This window comes from Rhea pennata, chromosome 1 (genome assembly GCF_028389875.1).
Source record: "Rhea pennata isolate bPtePen1 chromosome 1, bPtePen1.pri, whole genome shotgun sequence".
Classification (NCBI taxonomy): domain Eukaryota; kingdom Metazoa; phylum Chordata; class Aves; order Rheiformes; family Rheidae; genus Rhea; species Rhea pennata.
Window position 1 is genome coordinate 183,066,628 of NC_084663.1, and position 23,172 is coordinate 183,089,799.

At 35.7% G+C, this 23,172-nt stretch overlaps 1 protein-coding gene across 1 annotated transcript in view; it reads right to left on the reverse strand.

The window, feature by feature from the left end:
* The window catches only part of VWA8 (von Willebrand factor A domain containing 8), a 188,140-nt gene that overhangs the window by 41,619 nt on the left and 123,349 nt on the right, over positions 1 to 23,172 (reverse strand). The window contains exons 30-37 of the mRNA XM_062566964.1: positions 19,237 to 19,353; positions 18,701 to 18,765; positions 18,486 to 18,611; positions 17,614 to 17,723; positions 15,398 to 15,552; positions 13,400 to 13,601; positions 7,119 to 7,200; positions 4,412 to 4,616 (exon numbers count right to left, since the gene is read on the reverse strand). Of these exons, the coding sequence (XP_062422948.1) occupies positions 4,412 to 4,616; positions 7,119 to 7,200; positions 13,400 to 13,601; positions 15,398 to 15,552; positions 17,614 to 17,723; positions 18,486 to 18,611; positions 18,701 to 18,765; positions 19,237 to 19,353 (1,062 nt within the window). The remainder of the gene's footprint in view (positions 1 to 4,411; positions 4,617 to 7,118; positions 7,201 to 13,399; positions 13,602 to 15,397; positions 15,553 to 17,613; positions 17,724 to 18,485; positions 18,612 to 18,700; positions 18,766 to 19,236; positions 19,354 to 23,172) is intronic.

Consider the following 23,172-nt stretch of genomic DNA (forward strand, 5'->3'; position numbering starts at 1 on the left):
TAAGATCCTGAGGAAAATGGACACCTATACAGCACACCTTAGAGTGGGCCTCTGTCCTAGGCCAAAGAGATGTAAGGAACAATGAACCTTGACGAAGTCAGTGAAACAGGCAGACCTTGAGCCCTTGAGATCCGGGATCTTTGAGGCTCACCAGACGTGACATCTGGTGAGAAGTGTGTCATGTTGGTTTTTGAGATTACTGCTGACAGTTGGGAAAAGGAAAGATGTCTTTTTTTTTGCTTGTTAGCTATTTACTTGGATGAAGATGTAAAGACTTTACAAAGCTAGCTTGAAAATCAGGTACCTGAGTGTCTATGTGGAACACTCGCTATATGCCAATGGAAAATGAGAGAAAGAATCTGCAAGAAATAACTGCAGTCACTTAACTCCTTTAGGCTTTCATACACAGCCAGAAATACGCAAAAGCCCATTTGATGCACATGAGCAAGAATGCACCTACTTCAGGTTCACACATACACTAAATAACACACATACCATGAAAAGAACTAAACAAAACCCTAAGAAATCTCAGATTATAGCAATGGGAGGTTTTTTGATCAATCAGATCACTTCTTTGGCCATTCTTACTACTGATGTAATGGAGATTATGTCCAGCTTTGGTTGTCATGTTGCATGGTGATATTCTCTGGAACAAAACTAGCAAAGAATTGCCAATAAAGCTGTGATTCGATTTTGAATTTCTGATATAATTATGCACTGCAGTGCAACTCTTTTGTGGTCTTCAACCTAAGTACAATTTTATGCGCTCAAAAGATGTGAGTTTATCCTGCGACTCTTGAAAATGATGACATTCCAAGTATGGTTTTTATGCAGCACAGAACATTTTGCGCAACAATTTACAGTAAGAGAACATTAACTGTAATGAATACAGAAAAAAATGACTTTACTGATAATCACATATAACAGGTGCCTAAAGGGCATGATGCTTTACTACCCATTAAACTGCCTCTAAATGAAGTATCTTTTAACTTTTAACTTTTTTTATATAAGTATTGTACTCTAACTAGATTAGACACAACAGTACACAATGTTTACTAAAAAATAACAGTCAAATAATATCAGAATTCAGTGTTTTCCCTATTTAATTTCTACTAATAAAACTTTGATGCAAAATGTATTGCACAGTTATATATATATTATATATATATATATATATATATGTCTGTTGCCATGACACTTGAAACACTTGAAAGACTGTCTTTCAAATCCTTTCTGGATATTTGATAAAACAGTATTTTAAAAATGAAAATATCAGGCAGTGAGAAAACTCAGTAATTTATGGAATTTATAACTTCATAAAATACTGTATTCTGTTTAGATAATGCATTTTAGGTAATCGCTACTCAGATTTAATTACTTCAGAACACTGTATTCATACTCTGAGTTTAAAACTTCAATAAATTAACAAAATTTTTAGCACGCCTGCATAAATGCAGATAAATGTAAACATACATTTCCAAAAACTATTTTTATAGGCTCAAGGCTTCAGCAGTTTGAATTCTGCTGAGTATATCCATGGTATAAAACAGATGCTGACAGGAGACTACCTTAACGTTGTATCATGGGAGTCTAATTGCTTAATATTAGTGGAACAGCTGTTTATTTTCCACTGTTTTATTGCTTATGTACATATATATATTGTTTCTAAGATCTAACGTTTCTCTGTGACAGCCAGAATACAACCTTAGAAGATACTAGCAATAGTTCTAACTAAAACATGGTTGGAGACTTTTTTCCAGTTCTTTGGAAGTATATTTATATTGTAAGCCTTCTAATACCTTTTCCTTCAAAAGTCAGAAGCTATAGAGAGATTTTGTGTGTTTTATAGCACAGTGGTTCCCAACCACCTGAACAGGTCTTATACCTGGTTGCAAGATTATCACCATGAAAGCATGGACACTGGATGAACAAGCTTTGCTGAGCCTGTAGTAGCTTGGAGGGAAGAGCAAAGATGCATCAATGGCAGCTTTTAGGAAAAGGGAAATAGGAGAAGGGGGAGTGAAATCTAGTGATGCATGGAAAACTGCCATTTCTTAAGTGTGGGTCTGCTACAAAATGATTGAGAATGATGGCTTTAGTCAAGGAATTAGAGATGCTTCATTAGACTTCAAGATACTTAACAGGAATCTGAGCAAGAAACATTATATGTAGAATGTGATTTTTATACACTTGTATGAATCAATCAACATGTGGCTGAAAAATATTTCCAGTTCTTTAAACATGAGTATTAGTAAATATTTAGCTGCAGCTTTTTTTAGCAAAGTGATTGCCTCTAGAAGAGGAAATATGGAGTTTGTGCTATGCTTACCTTACATAGGGAAGCTACAAGGGTACGTTTTCAGGCTAACAGGATCCTTTTGTTTCCAGAAATAATTATCTTAACAAAGTACTGCTTTTATGTTTAGGTCCATAGGAAGATTGAGTTAGGCCCTTATTTCCAATCAGCAGAACATAAAGTTTTCACGGAAACTACATATCCATCATCTCTAAGTAAAATAAATAAATGTTCAGTTTTAATTTTATGTTTATTCCTCTGTGATGCCTTTGTAATAAAAGTTCCTTTCTTGGGTGTCATTACCTTTCCATTTAAAGCCAAAGGTGTACTGTGGAGTATAGAAATTAGCTAATTGTGCAAGTTTGAAGATTGTATAGGAGATTTCTTATCAGTGTTTTAGTTTAAATCAAACAATATGACATGTTAAATTCTGATGAACCACTGACTGGGGCTACGTATATCCTAAACTGAGAGAAGACAGACAGTGACTCCTGCATCTTTATCTCATATCTAACTAAAACCCTGAAAAATGCCTACTAATTAGAGAGGCAGACTGTCAGGAAAGAGAACTACTACTACAAATCTTGAAAATTGCTTTGTGACTGTGGGAAAACCTTTTAGCCTTTTTGTAAAATGTAATGGAAATATAAAACTTGACATTACTAGTTAGATACCTTAAAATATTCTGCTGATATATACTTTCCAAGTATTCTCTACTATTTAGATTACTCTGACTGACATTACAGCAACACTGCTGGATAAAACTACAACAAAGTTATCCCAAAAGATAAAAAGAATGGAAAATACTATTAAAACAAATAAAACTGTCACTATTCCTCCTGACCTTCTCAACTTGACCAGTAGATGAAACTGGGCTGGTAAGAAATGACCGCATCTGACCATAAGATGGTGCAGTTGTTACTGTGTTAGTAATAAAAATGGCACTGGTAAAGTAGTAAGTAACCACACAAGTGCGCTACTGGATAACTGTTTTCTTTTCTTATGACTTTTATGAAAGGCATCTGCTGAGGTCCAATAGCAAGAACACGCCAGTTGTTGCTCCAGTTTATATAGTTGCAGAACATACTGTAGAAAAGGAGCTCAGTGTGGGAAAAGAATGAAAGAACTATGTTTTCTGCCAAATAAATCTTAATGCACACTTGAAGTAGCTGAACATCTTGTAAATAAAAACTTAGATCTAATTTAGAAAAGATTCAACCTGTTTTCCCATTTTCGAATGTTCTGTTAAAATGGTTACAGAAATTCCTGAAACAGAAATAACCCACAGAAATAAATTTAAATGTAGATAGAGACAGGATCTTCCTAGCTAAAGGTGGAGAATTCAAGTCCTCCTAAAACATACCCTAGTTTTTCAAAGTAAAATAATGTCTTCTCCAATCACTTATAAAAGTTAAAAATGCACTTGTAGTCCTTAAGATTTACCTCATGTTGCAATGGTGATAATACACTTTTGCCAGCATATTAACATCTGTGCACACGCATCCACGCATGCACAGCATACATGTATGTACTTAGATTTTCAACGTCTACTTAAAACATTCCACATGAGAACAGGGCTATACTGAGACTCCTGTAACTGTGCTCAGCTGGGAGGATTTTCAAAATCAGCCAAAGACACTATTGTGAGCTTAGGGCATCTTCCACCTAGGTTTCAAGTTTCTTTTCTAAAGTACAAAGGCAATATATTTTTCTCCCAAAGATATTAATTCTGGAAAAATATATGTTTTCCTTTAAAATTAATTTCAGTACCTTACATTTTGAAAGTTGCAGTCAAAAATCAGCAAGAGACAAAGTATTAATCTACATTTCAATGCACTGGAATTTGGTAAAATTACCAGCGAATATCAGTTCTTATCTTGCAGTAAGCAAGATAAAGAAGCAGTCGGTAACTTTATTTACAGGGATCAGAAGTAAGCTTTCTAATTGAGTTATTGATTTTTTTTCAATTAAGACATCTGTTCAATTTTTCTTGTAGGCATATTCCTACCTCACAGTGTTTCTCAAAACAAGATCTTCCTCCACCCCTCTCCCAACTGAAAATTCATTTGCATCATTTTGTTAAATGTTTTTCACTTCAGGTTTGGGAACTCCTACCTGCACAGGTCGACCATCCTCCTGTCCGATCATGTTCCTCCAGTCCTGCAGTGAACGCTGTAGGCTGTCGAGCCCTGTCTCCCAGAGTCTCACACCACCTCCCATGTCCACACTAACCAAACCCACTTTGCCCAGAGGTGCCAAGAGAGCATCTGTGTCTGAGATCTTAGACAGCCAAGATGTATACGGAGAGAGAGATCCTGATCTGAAAAACAAGAATCAACGTGATTTATCTGCAATTAAGAAGAGGTTGAAAAGTGAGGGTTTTCTCTAAATTTCTGTAGCAATTAAATGAAATTAAATATATATAAATAAATACATATTTATAAATAAATTATATGTGGCAATTAAAATAAATTATATTCCCATTCCAAGAGGAACCGTAACTAAGCCCTGCAAATACTCTATTTTATCTGAAATATGCCACCTATCGAAATTGCATGAGACTGATACCCACATAATAATGAAAGTAGTATAAAAGACCAGGCTGAAAGGGAACATGCTGTCTAACCCACTGCTATATCCCATCTGTCTCAAGGAGATCAGTCCTTAAAGAAAACTATAAAGTATACAGAAAATCTAAAAAATGTGTTATAGTAAAATAGAAAAGAATATAAGAAAAAGAAAAGTGTATGTCCTGGACACTGAGGAAAATATCTTGTATCAATCTAAAGAACCACCTCTCTCGAGTGCTTTAACAAAAGAAGAAGATTTAAACACTCATTTAAAGACAGCCCAGCTTTGGGTGCAGAGAATCTTAGCACTGTTTTAAACAGGCAGTCAGCTTGCAGATAAACACTGTTGAAACAGGGGGTCTAGTAGCTATATAATATGAAGGTAAATATGGATAAAGTAGAAAAGATTCTTCGCACTTTGTCAGTGCTGTTAATGGCGCACATAATGACTTGGCAACTGGCACTAATTAATACAAGGCTCATAATTATGGAAGAGAAAGGAAGCAATAACACACAAACTCAGGAAAATACCATCAGGTTGAACCCCTAATGAAATGAATGCAACTTAATTGTATAATTCAAACTAACCACATGTATAAGTGTTTCCCTAAGAGGCAGGATGCCTTCTTGACTAGCTTGAATGCTTATACTCAAAATGGGAAACTGCAATACCTTCCTACATCTTGTTTATTAATACGAGTTGGAAATTGGGAACTAGCATCAAAAAAAAAAATTATTTTAGAAGACAACTTGTAAGAAAGAGACTCCTGTTTAAAATAAACACATATGCCTCTACCTAAGACTGAAAATGCCATGTAATACTTCAACAGAGGAAAAGATACCTTAGCATTTGACTAGACTAACTATTGCAGAAAGGAGGAAAGTATTTAGGTTTTCACTTAAAATTATTCACATATATGAAAAGTCTCTAATTATCACTTCCTAATGGATTTTTTTTTTAATCAAGATTTCTGCTTAGGTTTACTTTGTGGTAAGAACTAGGTTAAGGCTGATGATGCTGAAATTTTGCTTTGCAATTTCTAATAAAGTCACTGTGTAAAGTGTTGTTCTCTCTATATATATTAATGTCTTACATTTCTGAATGACTGTACAAGATGTAGGCCAAGGGTTCATTTATAAAGTGAAGAATAGTTCTGAAACAAAGATGTCTTCTTAAGGGAGATTATGTTAAGGTTGCAAGTAATTTGAGGAAACCTACTCACTATTCAAAAAGTAATCCTGTTTTGAAGAAATTAGAACTGTTCACAAATTATATATGCTATAAAAAGTACAGATAAATAGACTTTATTAGTTCTCTATTATTTCAAAAATTCAACAAATGATTAATGAAGCAGAATTCTTTTTAAAAAGAATCAAATAATATTGTCGAAGACAATATTGAGTGGATAGAATTCTAAAAAGAAAAGATTAGTATAAAATTCCTGATCTGTGAGTTTCATACATGTGCTCTTTACATGTGGGTCGTTGAGAGGCTTCTATTCAAAGCAGATTTTTAAAAATTATTATTATTGTTGTTATTGTGGAAAATTACAATTTGTAACCAAAATATATTTTTGAATCATAAAACATTTGTGAATATGCTCTGTAATGGTGACAGCTAGATGTTAAAGCCATGCAGAAGCCATATAGGCTAACTACTTTAATCTATTTATCACGCAAAACTATTGTGATGGAAAGAATGCATATTTTACAAAGGGGATATTAAAACACAGAGAACCACAAGTGATTTCAAAGGTGAACTTTATGTTGGGGCAAAACTTGATTCCTGGCTTCCTAAAATCTAATGCAGGATCATCCTGCCTGTCTCTGTTGGATATTAAAGATGCAGAAAATGGAAAAGAAAGAGAGCATAAAACAATGGCAAAACAAAAAGACAAAAGGAAGAGGTCAGAGCAAGTGAAAAGTGGGAAGGGGAAAAGGAAGTGCAAAGGAAAATCAGAAGACAAAGCTACCTTTGATATTAACCAATTAATTGCCATGTTTTCATTAGTATCAGCTTACTAGATAACAGAATAGATACAATTTTTTGACAAATAATATTCTATAGAAGTTGCAGAATTTTACACACTAGGTATGAATTATTCTCATGACACTCAGCAATCTGATATGAAGTAGATACTGACTTTCTACATCAGAAGAAATATTTGTTTATCCTGAAGTAATAATATGCACTAAATTCTGCTTGCTCTTCCTGTAAGACAAGAGGCTGCTTTAATCAATAAATCAGTTACCTAGGAATAGCAATGTATTTGATTTTCTTTGAGTTGAGATCTGTTACTTCCAAGTATCCAGCAGTTTGTGGAGGAGTGACATCTGAAAATCAACAAACATGTTATTTTCCTGCTGCATGATTAACATTTGCATTTAGCAGATTGAATTTAAGTATTTCATTACACAGTACCTGTCATAAAATGATAAGCTTTCACATTCAACAAAGGAGTGTAACTTGCAATCACTGAATTGTTTTACTATTAGGATACTGAGCAACTAAGCAGGCACAATTGCAAAAGAGCAATGTGTTTATACGACAGATGCCAAAATTACACACAGATATAGTCCTACACACAAAAGCACCACTCAGGTGCAATCCCCAAGTCATCACTTTTTTCTGTCATAGAAGATAACATCAGCTGTATGTCTGACATATAAAGTGTATTGAGCAACATTTCAAAACTGCGTGCTTGTAATTCCCACCTGAATATTAAACCAAGTGCTTTTGCCTTATATTGAACTGCTTTTCTTGCAGGTAGATTCTCCATACGCAAAGACTTAAGTAAATTTATAGTAACCAGCCCTAGACTCTCAGGCATTTACTATTTAGTTTATGAGAAAGACTAATGATCATTTATTGCTAATAGTAGGCTTCCTCCTTCAGAAATATATGAGAGTGGGTGTCTGTGTGTGCGTGCGTGTTCGTTTGTCTGTCTATACTGGCTTTTGCAGATGGGTGAGCATACTCTGCCTGGGTGCAGAAGTGGCTTTCAGTTAGGAGCTGGCTTTCACCTGCGTGGAGTAGGAGGACTAAGCTTTGCAGAAGGGAAACCAGAAGACTGAATTGCACTGCATGGTATGAATGCAAAATATCACTCTCAATAGATGAAAGTCTAGATTTTCATCAGGAACAGCATATCGTTCACTTACTTGAGAGTGAATGAAGGAGAGCCTGTTGTTACCTGCGGAAGTATTGGTGCTTGAATACAGCGCACACAGAAAACAGCAGTAACATCAGAGGTATAAGGGAATCTACATTCAAACGAGTAAAGAATAAGCCACAGGAGCACCCTGGACTAGCTACAGTAGCATATCTGCAGACCTTACTGATATTTTGTAAAAAATAAAAACATCAAAAACAGAGGATGCAGCAAAAATAAATGGTGGAAAAATTACAGGTTTGTGGGTGATACAGCACTTTCCAGTTTGCCTAGATTGTGTTACTGTTTACAAATATGCTCTCTCTCTCTAAGTGGTAAATGCAGAATAAAATGCACACTAAAAATTCTGATGAAGATCTATAACATGTAAATGATAGAAGAAGAGGTAGAATCATAAAATAAGAATTAAAAATTACTTCAATAGATTAGAGAGACAACACGAACCAATCAAATTAAATTAGGAAAAGACAAAGGACTGCAGAATAGGAAGCTAGAGAAAGGGAAATCAAATGTTTAAATGCAGCACAGGAAAAACTGCCCAGGCCTCAGTATGGCAATCAAAGATCTTACAATGAACAACAAACAAAGTACGAATTAATGGTGCTATGCTGCTATGCTGCTGCCAGAGTAGAAAAAAACCATCAGGTCTTATATTAATATGAATGTATTAATGTACCTATTACAAATATGTAAAATATAACAAGTATGAATATATTAATATGCTCTAAACAAATGTAGTGATTATTCTTTTGCTGAGGCCTGAGGGAGAAGAATACCTCAGTCTCATTCTAGACATCACACTTAAAGGAAAATGTAAACACATGAGATAACCCTAGAGGTGACAAAGAATGCAGTGAGAAATTTAGAACAGATAGACTGTAAGGACAAATTCAAGAGATTAACTTTTTTGCCTGAAAAAAAAATGACTACAGCAAAAAACCCCACACATCCCATAGTATTTAGAAGATTTTCATAAAGAGGGCAGTATTACCCTGACAGGTTGGAAGTAAAACGAATAATTCAGCTTCTTTTACAGCAAAAAAGACCGCATACCAGGAAAAAACTTTTATAACATAAGGGGAGCGAAGCATTGCAATAGGCCGCTCAGGGAAAATTTAGAATCTCATTCAACTGAGGTTTTAAGATAAAGGTTTGACAAACAACAGCAAAGAAGAGTCTAAATATGTGTCATCCTATTACTACACAAATAGATGGACTAGACGACGTACTTGGTTATTTCTGTAATTCCGTGTGTTATACTACATGTCATTCCAGTAACTAATAGAGTATATACTCAATAATAATTTGTTATTTTAAATTCATATATGGAGACTGCTGAGAAGCAAAGTAAATATTTGCCCTCAAGTAGCCCTCATTTCTCTAGCCTCGTTTTTAGAGTAAATATTAATATTTACTTGTTGGATTCTGTCATGATCTTGTCTGAGTTTATATTCTGTGGCCATATATCTATCTGGCAGTCTTTGGGGAAATTACTACTTGTTATAGTTTCTTTTTCAAATATAATTACTATCCTAGTTTACAGTTCCAATAAAACATAAAGGAAACTATTTCTTTGCTTGTTGTTCCTGGAACAGCTTTGGTAATATGTATTGGAGCGTGCTAGAGTTTGGCTGAGTACTTTGAATTATTAATAGAAATGGAAGGCTGTGTGCCAGAACTGACCAGTTGTCCAAGAAGATGGGGAAAAAAGCCTGAAAGATAAGCAAACTGAAGCAAGAACATTAAACAAGTTCTCAAAGCAACATAAGAAGTTAGTGCAAGAACATCTAGGGACTGCTACATGCTCAATTCTACATAACAAGATATATTTGCTTCACTATATCATCTCCCAGGAGAAGATCCAAAGTCTTAAGAATGAAGCCTTATATAACTTATTTGTAGGTAAATAACTACAGGTTTCCAGTGCAGAAACAACACAGAGGGCCACCCTTCTATGGGCCACCCTTGAGTCCGAAACGGGCAATACCCAAATCTCCGAGGCTCCACAGCAGTATGTTAAGCAGCTACTGACAGCAGTTACACTTGTATTCAATCAAATACTCTGTGAATTGAGACGCAAACTCCAGAAGAAACAACAGTCTAGCAGAAGAGGTTAGAAATACTGGAACTGAGTCAGACACAGTAAGAACTTGTATCTCACCTTCCAAGTGTGTACATGAATGCACGTCTCTCTTTCCTTCTCCTTCCCCTTTTTCACTTGGAAAGATTTTGGATCTATGCCGTGAATTTACGAGCACAACAATGGTATAACTAGGTCCCTCCAACCTAATACCATGTCTCCAACAGTACCTAGAGCTTGACAAGCATAAGAACTGGGCAAGCATATTCAGTACTTTCCTTCAGTCACCAACCAGTTCCGGTTGAGAAGCTGGATGTAGTATCTCTATTTTTATTCCTCCATATTTGGTAACCTCCCATGAATTTCTTAAGTATTCCCAAGGATCTATGCTTCAGCATTCACAACATACTTTGGCAAGGGGTTTCACAGGTTGATTCTTTCTTGTGTGAGAAATCACCTCTTTGTGTTTGTTTTGATGACGTTCTACTAACATTATTTGCTCCTCCACTAGCTCTAGTAGTGATGGATTGTAAAAAAAACCTCCACTATGTGCCCCTTTATTCATCTGGTTTCCACATTCAGAAGATTTGGCTGATGCAATTTTGCTCATCCTTGCTGCCCTTGTCTGAACTTTTCCCAGCTCGTTTATTTCCCACCTTGAGATGGGGGACCAAAATCACATAGCACTAGATTCAGAAAATGTATGGATTTAGACAACAGAACAAAGAATATCTATTTTTTTTCTTTGTTCTTCCCCTAACAATTCTTAACATTTGACTGCTACTGAGGTTTGAGCTGATTTTTTAATGGAACTGTCTATCGTAACTCCAAAATCATGCTCCTGTGATGTACTAGTCACTGCACACCATTTTAGATAGGGAATTAGGATTGAATTTCTTCCTTCATGCATACTACTTTGTATTTATCTATACTGAAATTCACCTGCCATTTTGTTGCATAGTCAGCATTATAGTCATGTAATTCTTCAGAGTTAATCCACTCTACTATGAATAACATCCAAGATCATCAGCAAACAGTGTCACTTCATTGTTCACTCATTTTTCCAGGCTTTTCATGAAACGTGCTGAGTAGCAAGACTCCACCTGTAGTTCTTCCTCCATGGAGAAAACTAACCATGTACTGAGAAATGAAAAATGTGTTCAATCCGGAAAAAAAGGCCGAATACAGACCTAGAGTCCTGCTCAGGTCTGATTTAATCAGATCAGCAAGGTCAAATTAAACATGATTCAGTTAAGATCAATTTCTGCAATTCATAAATTCAAATGTGATTTAGAAAAGAAAAATCAATGATAATGATCTTAAAGAAGACCTGGAATCTTTCAACATAAATGGCCCCAAAGCACATTACAAACTATACCTCATAATATTTTCTATAAATTTAAAGCTATCAATCACGATTGATGACCAAATTTCATCATTCTTGAAGGAAAAAAGTTAATGTCTTGTTCAGCTGATATCAACAAAAACACTCAGTCAGACAGAAGCCAGTTCTCAGATGAAGAATTTGCTCAGGTCACTGGTATCCAGGCTTTCTCTCTTCATGAAAAATGTCCACTGGTTTTTAATTATATTACTGTAGTGTTATAAATTGCTAATATGCCACAGCATCATAAAATGTTTTTATTAATTCTTGCTTAAAGATATTGATTTTAGGTCTTGTTTGGAAGTACTGTATCTCCCCTTCCCTCCCAAATTAGTGAACCAATTCAACAAAAGCTTAGACAATTTCCTTTCTGAATTGTTATACAACCCATGTCAGTCTGCTTGCAAAAAACTGATCCAGTCTCATCATTTAATAGTTTATGAAGTATGACAGCAGCACAGCTTGAGGTGGTATAATTAGTTTGAAGATATTCATGGCTAACTCTAACTATGTTTTATTCAGTTTAAACTTTTCAAAAGCTAACATTTCTTAACCTTTGCAAATCTAGGTAATTCCATATTTCTGTCCTGTTAATATCCTTGATTTTGTTTTAGTCAAGTAAGTATTTTTGATCAACTATTTTTCTATCCTTTCTGTAATAAATAAAAGGAACTCTCTACTAGGGAAGTTAACCTGTGTTCAATGAGGGCAGATATATTAATTTGTTTGTTTCTGAAATAGAACAATTTATTCTAAGATGAAGAGTTCACATATAATACAAATCAGGAAAAGCTTCTGATGCTAACGAATTCAAAAAAACTGCCAAAGTAATATGAGCAAGTATTTCAGATTTTTTTCTTTTGGTAGTGATCCTCCTTTGGAGACTTCCAGAGGTAATCAATGTACTCATCAGGACATTTTTTAGTCACGTTGGCTAAAGAAGGTAAAGATACGATAGTAACAGAAAGTTTGGCATGGCAGCATAAAAATGTCTGAAGGTCCATAGCCTACATCTGTTTTATCAGAGTACAACTGGAGGATAGTTTTGCTATATGTGAACATTGCTCATGCTCTTGGAAAAGAGAAGAACTAAAAAGCCTGGGTCTCTTCAGTTTGGAGAGAAGGCAGAGGGCAGATGTGCCTGAGGTTTACAAAATCATGAAGGGGATAGGTAAGACGAATGCAGAACTGTCCCACACCAAACCATGCAATGCTAGAAGGATAGGCACTTTTGTGTTCATCACAGACAGTAGTGAACTTGTGAACTTGCTGTGCAAACAAACAAGTTCAAAAAGCGACCAGACAAATTCACAGACAGTAAGTCCATAAAAGGAGATTAAAAGGCTGAGGCAGGGATGTCCCCGCCAACATCCATAATAAAACAACTGTGAAGGTTGAGGAAGTATGAGGGGGGGAAAAAAAAGAAAGTGCCTGGGCTCACACGTGCTCCCTAGTTAGCCTCTCCTATTGCCACGAGAGCAATAGAAAATTGAACTTGACAATTGGTTTGACAAATACAGCATTTCTTACTATTGTAACTTGTGTGTCTGTGCAGCAGTGAGCAGAGGTTGGAAATATTGCTGCAGATTCATTGCTGAACTGGCACAATCACATCCCTGTAGTTGGTTCCCAGTGTGAGCAGAGTGAGATTCCATCTACTGTGATATTCACAGTGTAGGCAGCCTATTAATTCCTCAGAGTTACAATTTAGCATGTTTAGTACAGTCTGAATTAATTTTAAAATTAGTAAAATGCATGTGACTACTCTTTTTTCTCCTCAGATACTTGCCTTATAATTCCTTAAAGATGCTCTGTACAATTTCATGAGTGATTGTAGTTTGAAAAACAAAAACAACTGTCTACAGTTTTTGCAGCAGAAATATATGAACCTCTTACCTTTTGGGTAAATGTGTTTCAAAGGTACATCTCCAGGTGCTAAAATTCTGACTATTTGATTAGAAGCCAATAAAGTTACACAATTGGTTTGTTTTGCAGCTCCTGTTTTCCTCCGGGCTCCATAATAAAATGAATCAGAAGGAGAAGCATGTCTGCGACTCAGAGAGGAGCTTCTTTTCCAGCTATACACTTCACTGGGAGACTGCAAGAGAAAAGGATTCTATTGAATAAAAAGTTTCCATTATCGAACCTATCAACAAACTTTTCTTGGTAAGTTCCACTTCACATTCAATTTCAACTCCAACATAGCTACTGTGGTTACTTCTCATGTCACCACAGGTCAAGGAAAAGACCCAGATGATTTTGTCATTAAGATTACCTATAAAGGAGTGACAAACAACAGACTACTTATACAACCTTCAGTAAGTCAGGCTGATGATCTGGAGTTGAATCAAAATTTTTTTATATTGAACCAGGAGCAGAAAGCATTGAAACAGACTCACCTGGAACCAGCTATATAAAAGGGTTTAATGTAGTGAACTACTACTATAATCTAAATTGTCATCATTCTAGGTAAATGCAAACAGATATTTCAATCTTGAATTCAAAAGTATACACTAAGGCTCAGACTCAGCTCCATGTTCAGAGACATAAATGTAGGTATCTACATGTGAGCCAGATACTTCACCTCCCATAGTCAATAGGGTCTAGCGAGCAAATCATCTGATCTTAATATATTTGGTCAGCTGAGCACTGTTACTATAAATAAAAGCTTGGATACCTTGCTCATATGTAAACATCTACACCATCGAAATTAAACTTAGAGGACTTAGGGGTCTGAATCTGGAGCTTTTTTCCATCCCTAGCATTCACCTTCAGCATTCATTCTTCAACATTCACAGTTAAACACATTAAAACCATAGTTAAAACTACCTATCTGGAAAGATAGGGCCCAAGTCTAAATCAGGGAGAACAAAGTGCTCTGACAGCAGTATTAGTATTGAGGGGGATAGTTACCTGTAGCACTCCCTCGTCTAGGCTGCCTCCTTAGCCTAATAATGAACTCACAACTGTTTTTTGACATACACATGAAGAGCAAATATAATCAATCTGGTAATAGAAATCTAAATCATATAAAACTCAAAAACTAACTGCAAGGACACAGGGAATGTCTTACTGTCAATGGTATTTTCCTGAAACACTTAGGATTTCAGAGTATTTTTTTCTGTCATTTGGCTTTTCCAAAATTCATTCTGGTTAATAGTGAAATTTTTTATTTTGCACCAACATATTATGCAAACATGACACACAATCATTTATTCTATAAGCATCATCTTCTTTAGATATCACTAAATAGTAAATATAAATACATTCAGAGAATTAAATGAACCTCTTTTATATCGTCTGTGTTTATCTCTACTCCTTGCTATAGTCTTAGTCAGTAAACTGTTAAGTTTCACTTTCCTTTCTGGTCCTTTTCTATTTATGTCACAGGATTTTTGGAAACAGAGTGAGCAAAATTACATGCAGTATTTATACTTAATCACAAGATTAAATAGTGAGGGGGGTTATAGCTTTGTTTCCATTTTCTGTACCTTGTTTATTCCTCTTAAATCCAGAGTCCTGATAGATGCTGCACACTGAGCAAAAGATCACACTGAACAGTCCAAAATGACTGCCACTTTTCTGAGTAGTTCTATTTAATTAAAAATCTATCAAAGCACATTATTTATAAAATATTCCCCTAACCAGCAATATCTGCAATTTACCTACAATGAATTTTGTCTATACTGGATATTAAGTTGCCCCATTTATTTTTTCAAGCTCCTCTGAAGTCTTTTTAGATTAGACTATTGCAACAAATAATATGCATTCCACATATTTATCATTTACTGTCATTCCCTTCTTCCTCCATATCATTTGGTAAACAGGTACTTAATTGGTTACAGAATAAATGAGATCATATTACTTCATTGTATAATAATGCTGAGTATTTACCAAGAGGTCTGGGAAACCAATAACAATAGTAGCATAATTATGTTCGTCTGAGAAAATCCTGTTGGGGGAGCTGATCTTTTGTCCCACAGCTGCACTGAGGTTTTCTGAAGATAGCTGGTCACTTGAAACTGCATGCGGCACGCACAGTTCTGATGCTAAACAGGGAAATTAAACAAAATGAAAGTCATTAAATCCAGATGTGCAATGGGAAAAAATATTAATTGTATGAGTGCTGAGCACTAATCATTGCTATTATTTTGAACATAAATTTATTAAAAAGCAGAAAATGTGATTATATCACACTATAACATAGAAAAGAAAGTCAAGAAATATGTTATGCTTGTAAATATGTTTGTTGTAAAGTTAAGTGCTTATATCAGGAAATACTGATTTTGTAGTTGCCTGTAACACTTAATTTTGCCCTCTACTATGCAAATGAGGGAGGAAACCTGTGGAACAGAACAGCATACGATCATATCATTAAAGATTGCTAGCGTGCAAATGCACAAAGAGGTAGAATGTAGGTTTGCACAGGTAAGTGTCAATCTGACATTTCTTGGTGACTTGTCTCCGGCTTTGCAATCAAGTATTTATGCTGTTTGTAACAGATGTATGATAATAATGGTCTAGTTTTCTTTCTTTTTAAGCTAAGGAAAACCAAATTTTATTCTGTGCAAACGTAAAAACCCTTTACCTTGCTTTATATTATGAACACAGCCAGAATCCAGTATCTTTAGCTCTGCAGCATACACTGCTTCTCTTGAATCAGCAGGCTATCTCCTTTACCTGGCAGCAGGAGAAAATCTTTCTTCTCTCAGAGGATGAATGGGCTACTGGATTGGGTCAGTGGAAAACCTCAACTGGTCTACATTTTCTTAATTCCTCTCCCCAAGTTCTCCCTCAAGAATGAGATCAGGCTGAAGATGTTACGTTCTGAGTTCGGTGAATGATTTGGAAAGAGTGAAGAGGGAATATGATGCCTTTTTATATTGGAAGATTAAAAAAAAAGATAATAGAGGATAAAAATAGCACGAAAAGCAGGCAGCTACTAATTGCTCACAAATACTTCTAGAATGGAAATTATAATAAGGTTTCTACTCATCTGAGGAAGGATATTTTATAATGGTTTCTAAATAAGGTAGTAGGAGGAAAGAAACTACTGCTTTCTGATGGAGCTTGATAAGCTGATAGAATAAACTGTACAATAGATAAAAAGGATCCTGGATATTTAAGCTGTGGTAAGTCCTTGGTATTCAATTTGTTGTTGTTTGTATAAAATAAGACTTATTTGTTGTTTATATCATATTTCTACTATGTTAGTCTTATTCTTCATACTTTTATTTGACAGCCAAAAGCACCAGAAAGATTTTTTTTTCCCTTTGTATACATTTAAAGTGGTTTCTTTATTTTTCTTCTCTCTCTTAGACACACTGTGGATAGGCCAAAGCCTGAAAACTCCTAGGTAGGATGCACATATACTTCTAGTGGTATTAAACCAAGCAGACAAAGATTTTGTGTACCTTGACCAAATGCTTAGGCTTGAAGATGCCATCAAATCAGAAGGTAGACATGCTATCCCATTTTCTTGGCAGGCAGAATGATGACCATTAGAAGTTACTGCCTTTTTCTGTGGCATAAGACATGCTTCATTTCCTAGTGTCATCTGTGAATTTCACTGAACAACTTTCTTCTATTTTATAACGCATGTGTAATGGCTTCAGTGGCCTCCTGTACACTTTTATAAGCTGTGGCTTTTGCTCTGTATTAAGAGTATGCCTCTTATACATTTGGGAAAATATATTCTTACAAATTTTTGAGTTGGGAAATGTCTTCTAGCTCATCTCAGTATGTATAGCACACCTATAACAATGTACAGGTTGGACTCATCAACGTATTTTGTCCCATTTATTCCTATATTCTAATTCATGCCCAGCAGTCTTCTGTCCTTTTCTATCCTGTATCCCTTGACCGAGGCTACTAAATATTATAATGAACAAAGTTCACTTTATTCAAACAGCCTGAAGTTTGAACATGGAATTTGTCATGCTTTGTGAAATATTATTATTAACTAAACATGACAAGGGGAGGAAAAAAAAATCAGGAAGAAGGTTACTCAGACCTTTAAAGTAAAAAAGCTTTGTTTGTGCAGCTGCAAACGCAGAAAAGAAAAAAAAAAAAAAAAGAAAAAGAGAACAAGTCAAGCTTGCATTCAATACCTGTTGTTAAGCCAAATCCTATGTCAGCTGGCTCTTCACTCAGTGCATACAGCTGGCAAACCTCACTGTCTTCAGCTTCCATAAGGGCACGCTTGGTTAAAAGAAATTTCCTGTAAAGGATTCATGTTTATAATAATTTCTGATTGAACCTGTAATTCTAAACAAGGGCTTTAATTTTCTGGAATAACAAAACCATTCTACGTTTACATAACAAGGTTATCAACACCTTTTCCTAAAACTAAATGATTTACCAAACATCTGTGAGATTGGAGAGAGTGAGCCAGCTAGAGGCAGATTTGCCTTCTGGTAACTATTTACACACTTTTATTTGCTCTGCATGTATATAAAAGTAAGAAAGCACAGTATTATTTCTTTCATGTGACTATGATGTAAAGCAAGCAGGCACTAATCCTGGACTACGGGGCTATATTTCTAAGGCTAAGTCCACTAACATTCTCATTTCTAAAGATCAATGCTACCTCTTAAAAACAGGAATTAACATACATAGAGTCAAACCTACTCTAGATTTTTAGAGGCATAAATTTAGATAGGCATATCCTTTGCATTTTTTCCTGTGCATGCCTACCTGCACTTTCACCAAATCTGCAACACCACTATACATGTACAGTCATTCATGCAAGCCAAAAAAGCAGCTTTTGTGTTTTTCTTGTGAGATACCTGTGCATGCAAACATTGCATGCATCATTGCAGATTATTACATTGATCTGAAGGTTCAAATATTTGTAATTTATTTGGTGCTAATACAACACCTGGCACCACATGGTCTGAGATCACGAGTAAAGCGCCTAAAAATGAAGCTTCTTGAACACAAAGAAGAAGGAATACCATAAAGAAAACCAGGCTTAACTGACCGATTTGTCTGGTTTTCCACCAACAGCCACCGATCTTCAGCCACCAGGAAAACAGATTTGAGACTGATTGGAAGTGAGATGGTATGAGTTTGACCCTCCAGTACATCCAATACAATAAGGCGATTTCTGTAAAATTGGAAGCCAAGAAAAAATAATTGTTCACAAGGAGGTCTATTAAAAATCAATACAATAAAAGCATATAATTTAACTCTCACCCTTCTTCTTTGTAGAACACCAGCCAGTTTTTGTGTGAAAACTCTCGGCACATTTTGTAGTTGCTCTATATAAAAATATGTCAAACAGTAGTTAGGGTTTGTTAGATCAATCTTGGTGAGTTTTCCTAATTTCTTTGAAAGTATACCACATTTTTCCTTTACTTAGAATCATTCACTACATTCATTATGTCTCAAAATGCTATCCCTTGCCCTTTGTCCCAGGTCATATAACTGCACCGTAATTGAGTTTGTCATTTTGAACATAATCCTTTTGTAATAAAATGTTCTGTTACTCTATCTCTAGAGTTCTATCTCCAAAGAGGGATTTTTTTTAAAGATATATGTCCTCTGACAGTATGACTTATTTATACATTCTACCATCATTCTGCACTATTTTCTGTGTAAGGCATTTAAATATACATAGGAGGAAACACTTAAGTTAACAGTAAGAGAAACCATTCTGGAGTAATTCTTCCAATATTGAGCTTTATATGCCAAATTAATTTGGTATAGTATAGCTAGGTGCTACTTCTCACCGTGTCTTCCTTGCTGCTCCACCAAGATGTTTTCTTAGGAGTGTCTTGACTATCCGCTAAGAGCAAAAGCCGGCGGAGGGCACCATTATTTGTATCCAGCAACAACACAACGTTACTCTGTAAATGGAAAGCAGATCTGTGTTCATCTCAAGCCCACTTAAGAGACTACGTCAAATCTATATGAAGCACCTTTGCAACTCTAGCAACCTAAGATGCTTTGAAAAGATAATATGGATTTTGCTGAAAAATGTAGGCTGAATGCTCTTGGATCATTTCAAAGTTCATGGATAAACTTAACTGAACAGGTAAATACATGCTAAAGGGCTGGAACTATATTTCCATTTTTCCATAATGTTTTGTCTTACAGCCTAAGCTTTTTGCATAGGCTTTAGAAAGTGGACTAGTATAGCTTACATACCCAAGCTGTAAATCAACTGCAGCAGCCATTAGCAGTCAGCTACAGGTAACAGGTTCTGCCACGTTACTGAAGTATTTACTTTTTGTTTTTATATGTTTTCTTAGCATTACTCTAAAACATCCATTATTTATACTGTATACTTATATAAAACTGATGAGAGAAGAAATGGCTCAACACTTCTCTTGCAGCTCACACTTCAAATACCTAGGAGCCTATTAAAAATTCTAGTACGTGAAAATCCTTCTATAAGCTGCATGCTCGGACAGCTGATAGAGTGTCAGAGGCAGGAAGGCTGTAGGAGGACAGCAGGATGACTCTACAGGAGTAAGATCCAAAGCAGACAGGATATCGAACAGCAGTGTGTGAGGGTCCTTCACATATTACAAGCAAAAATATGGTACTCTACATTTTGTTCTGCAGATTTCTCTCTTACTCATAACCCCAAGGTCCACGCATGCTGTCACACGATGAGGACAGCTATCAATACTTCTCCCTTCCAGCCCCAGGGTCACAAACTGAGAGGGATCACAGCATTTCACTGCGGCTCTCCCTGGCTGCCACACAGCATCACAGCTTGTCCCCAGCTCTGGGAGCCACATGCCACCCAAAGCTGACTAACAAGCTCATCAGCTACATTTAAGGTGTCGGAGCCATGTCTAGGGTGTATGGCACAGATGAACGCACCTGATATACAAAGTACATAACTTGATGAACCAGCTTGTTTGCAGGTTCATTTGAAACATCTCTTTATATTATAAAGTACCACAGCTGCTCCTAATGTGTTTAACTAAGAATTCAAGAGAACAATCATTCAGGGCCAACCTTAACTGTACCAAATGAAATTTAAAAGGTACAAAAGCACAACTTAATTAAGCCTTGAGATGAAATTTTTGTTTGTCTTTCAGGGAAATGTTAGGTTCTGCAAGGACATTAGGTTCTGCAAGGACTTATTAAAAGTTAGCTGTCTACGTATAACATCTGCAATAATGCATGACAACCGTTAAGGGAATAAAAAATAAATTCCCACTAATTCTCCTAAATAAAACAGATACAAACAATCTGAGTCACAGTGGTTTTGTTCTTTTTGGGTACACTTCATACTTTCACTAGGATTATTTGGGAGAATCAACTTTTTTTAATAATGGCAGTCATTTAAAACTAAATATGGTAAAGCATTTAAAACATTACCATGTTATTTGCAGCATTCGGGAAATTCATCTGGAATTCAATACTTCTAAAAAAAGCAGTTTGCTTATGTATTTCAAAGCAAAATTACAGAAATGTAGCTCAAAAAGAAAAAAAAAAAGTAGGGCATTTGCTTTGGATTTTGGTTTTCTGCCATATTTTATTTACATAGTTCTGCAACTGCACTGCTGAACCAAAGAAATGCATTAGCCTTCCACGTGAGATAAAAAACACATATGAATCAATTACATTCTTCCACTTAGCATTAAATTTATGAGAGCAGTTGGTAATATAAAAAGCCTCTCTACTCCACCCCTTTTGATGTTAATGGTTTCCTTCTGCGCTAAGTGACTGATGTATATTCTGTCTGTGTTTAAGAATAGATTTTTGCGTCACTTGCAAACACATCCAAAAGCAGCTTTGGCAACTCTTCAAGTGGGCTGGGAAAAGACGCTGGTGTGCAATTCCGCTATGTTTGTTCTTGACTGGGAGAAAAGTAACCTTTGGGAGACCTCCTGACCCTGGTGTCTGGAATTCCAAACTTTGGACAGATGCAATAACCAATCTCATGAAGTGGTGGGCCTTTATTTTTAGTTACTGCAAAGTTTCCCTTTCCTTATTGCTGTTTTTATTTTAGCAAGTATTTTCCTCTTAAAAATCCTTAAACCAAACAAGGCTGTGATTGCACTTTGCAAGTATGGGAAGTTGTTCTTTATGCCCTGGTAGACAGAGAATTGGAGGAAGGAATAAATTTCAATTTCAGAGGAGGAGAATATAAAGTATTCAGCTTAACCCTCTTGTACTCTATATATTCTTGTATTCTACAAGTGCTTACATTCACAGTCTCATCCTCTTCTGCACTTGATGCCCACATCTCAAGCAACCAGGCTCACAAACACAAACTCTTCTTCACTGTCAGCTTAAGCCAAAGCTGATTCTTAGCTTAGCACCTCTCTACAGCGTGCACTCACTGTGCCTCCTATTCCCCTAGCACCTTTTCTGCTAGAGATATTCAGTGACCAGTGCCTATGTGTGCCATGCATGTAACAATCCTGACACTGTGCATACTAGTATAGATACAGATATATTATTAGGTTAAAGTGAAAGAAGTCTGTGCAATGATTTATGGTTTTGGGCTAAACCATGGTGCCCTCACAGGTGTGGAAATGTATACAAGTGGATTACTGACATTTTAATTAATGTGAGCAGAGTCCTTCAGATTATCTGGGAAACTTGATTGTACTAGAGATTTCAGGAACCTAAGAAAAGCAAGAAGAAATATGAGCTTTGTGTTTACAGAAAGGAAAGTCTTCACCTCATATAAGATCCCCAAAAGATGAGAATTTCATAATGTCAACTTGCTTTTGAAGAAAACACACCCTCCTCCTGAAATCATATAGTAGAATGTAATGGAGACTAGAAGGAAACTGAAGCAGTTCTCTCTCTTCCCAGCTCACTTCCTGACAGCGAAAGATAAAAGTGGTGTTAAAGGATACTGGCAGGACAAGGCTTTACACTGCAAATTCCATCTTACAAACAAATGACTTCAGATTTAGGAAGTGTCTCTCCAAAGTCTATCACTGCAGCTTGACTGAAAAGGCAGAATCAAAATAGGCTGTGCTCACTAGTGCTCACTGTGTTGAAGAGACCTACTCTTTCTTTCAAGAAGATGTAAAGGTGGCTTAAAAGTAGGCAAATCTCTGTTTTATACAATTAAGTTAAATCCTCAGTAAGATTTTTTTAGTAAAATTTTATTTAAAAGGACAGGAAGGAATTGTGGTCTTTCCTTTCATTTTACTGGAAGGCCCTACTGAATCCTGATGGATGTCATCTGAGAAATAGTAAATCACAGACACTTACTTGAAGAGCTACAATATCATCATCTCACCCTTTCCAATATGGTTATCATCCATTTAAAATTGTTCTTTTTTATAACTTTTTATAACATTCATCTCAAAAAATATTTATTAAAACAAAAAATTTGGAAAAATTTTTAGTCTTTGATAATGCCTAATTAGTGGATTATGTTTTTAATTAAATATCAGCTGTCAAACGGACAGGTTTTTTTAAATGCAATTTCTGATTTCAAATATTAGTAATACTTGACATTTTGCAAATACGTATAGACAGATCTCTAAAGTGAAAGATATACTATTTACATTATACTTGTCTGTGAAAGCCTCTCTGATCTATCCTTTAGCACAAGTAGCTAATCCTCACCTGGGAGTAAAATGTACTACTGATCTATGTGTATTAACATGTGAATGCTGCAAATACTGAGGTTAAGGTTGACAGTCATCTTACCTAACTTAGTACACTAAAAGGCAGGTATC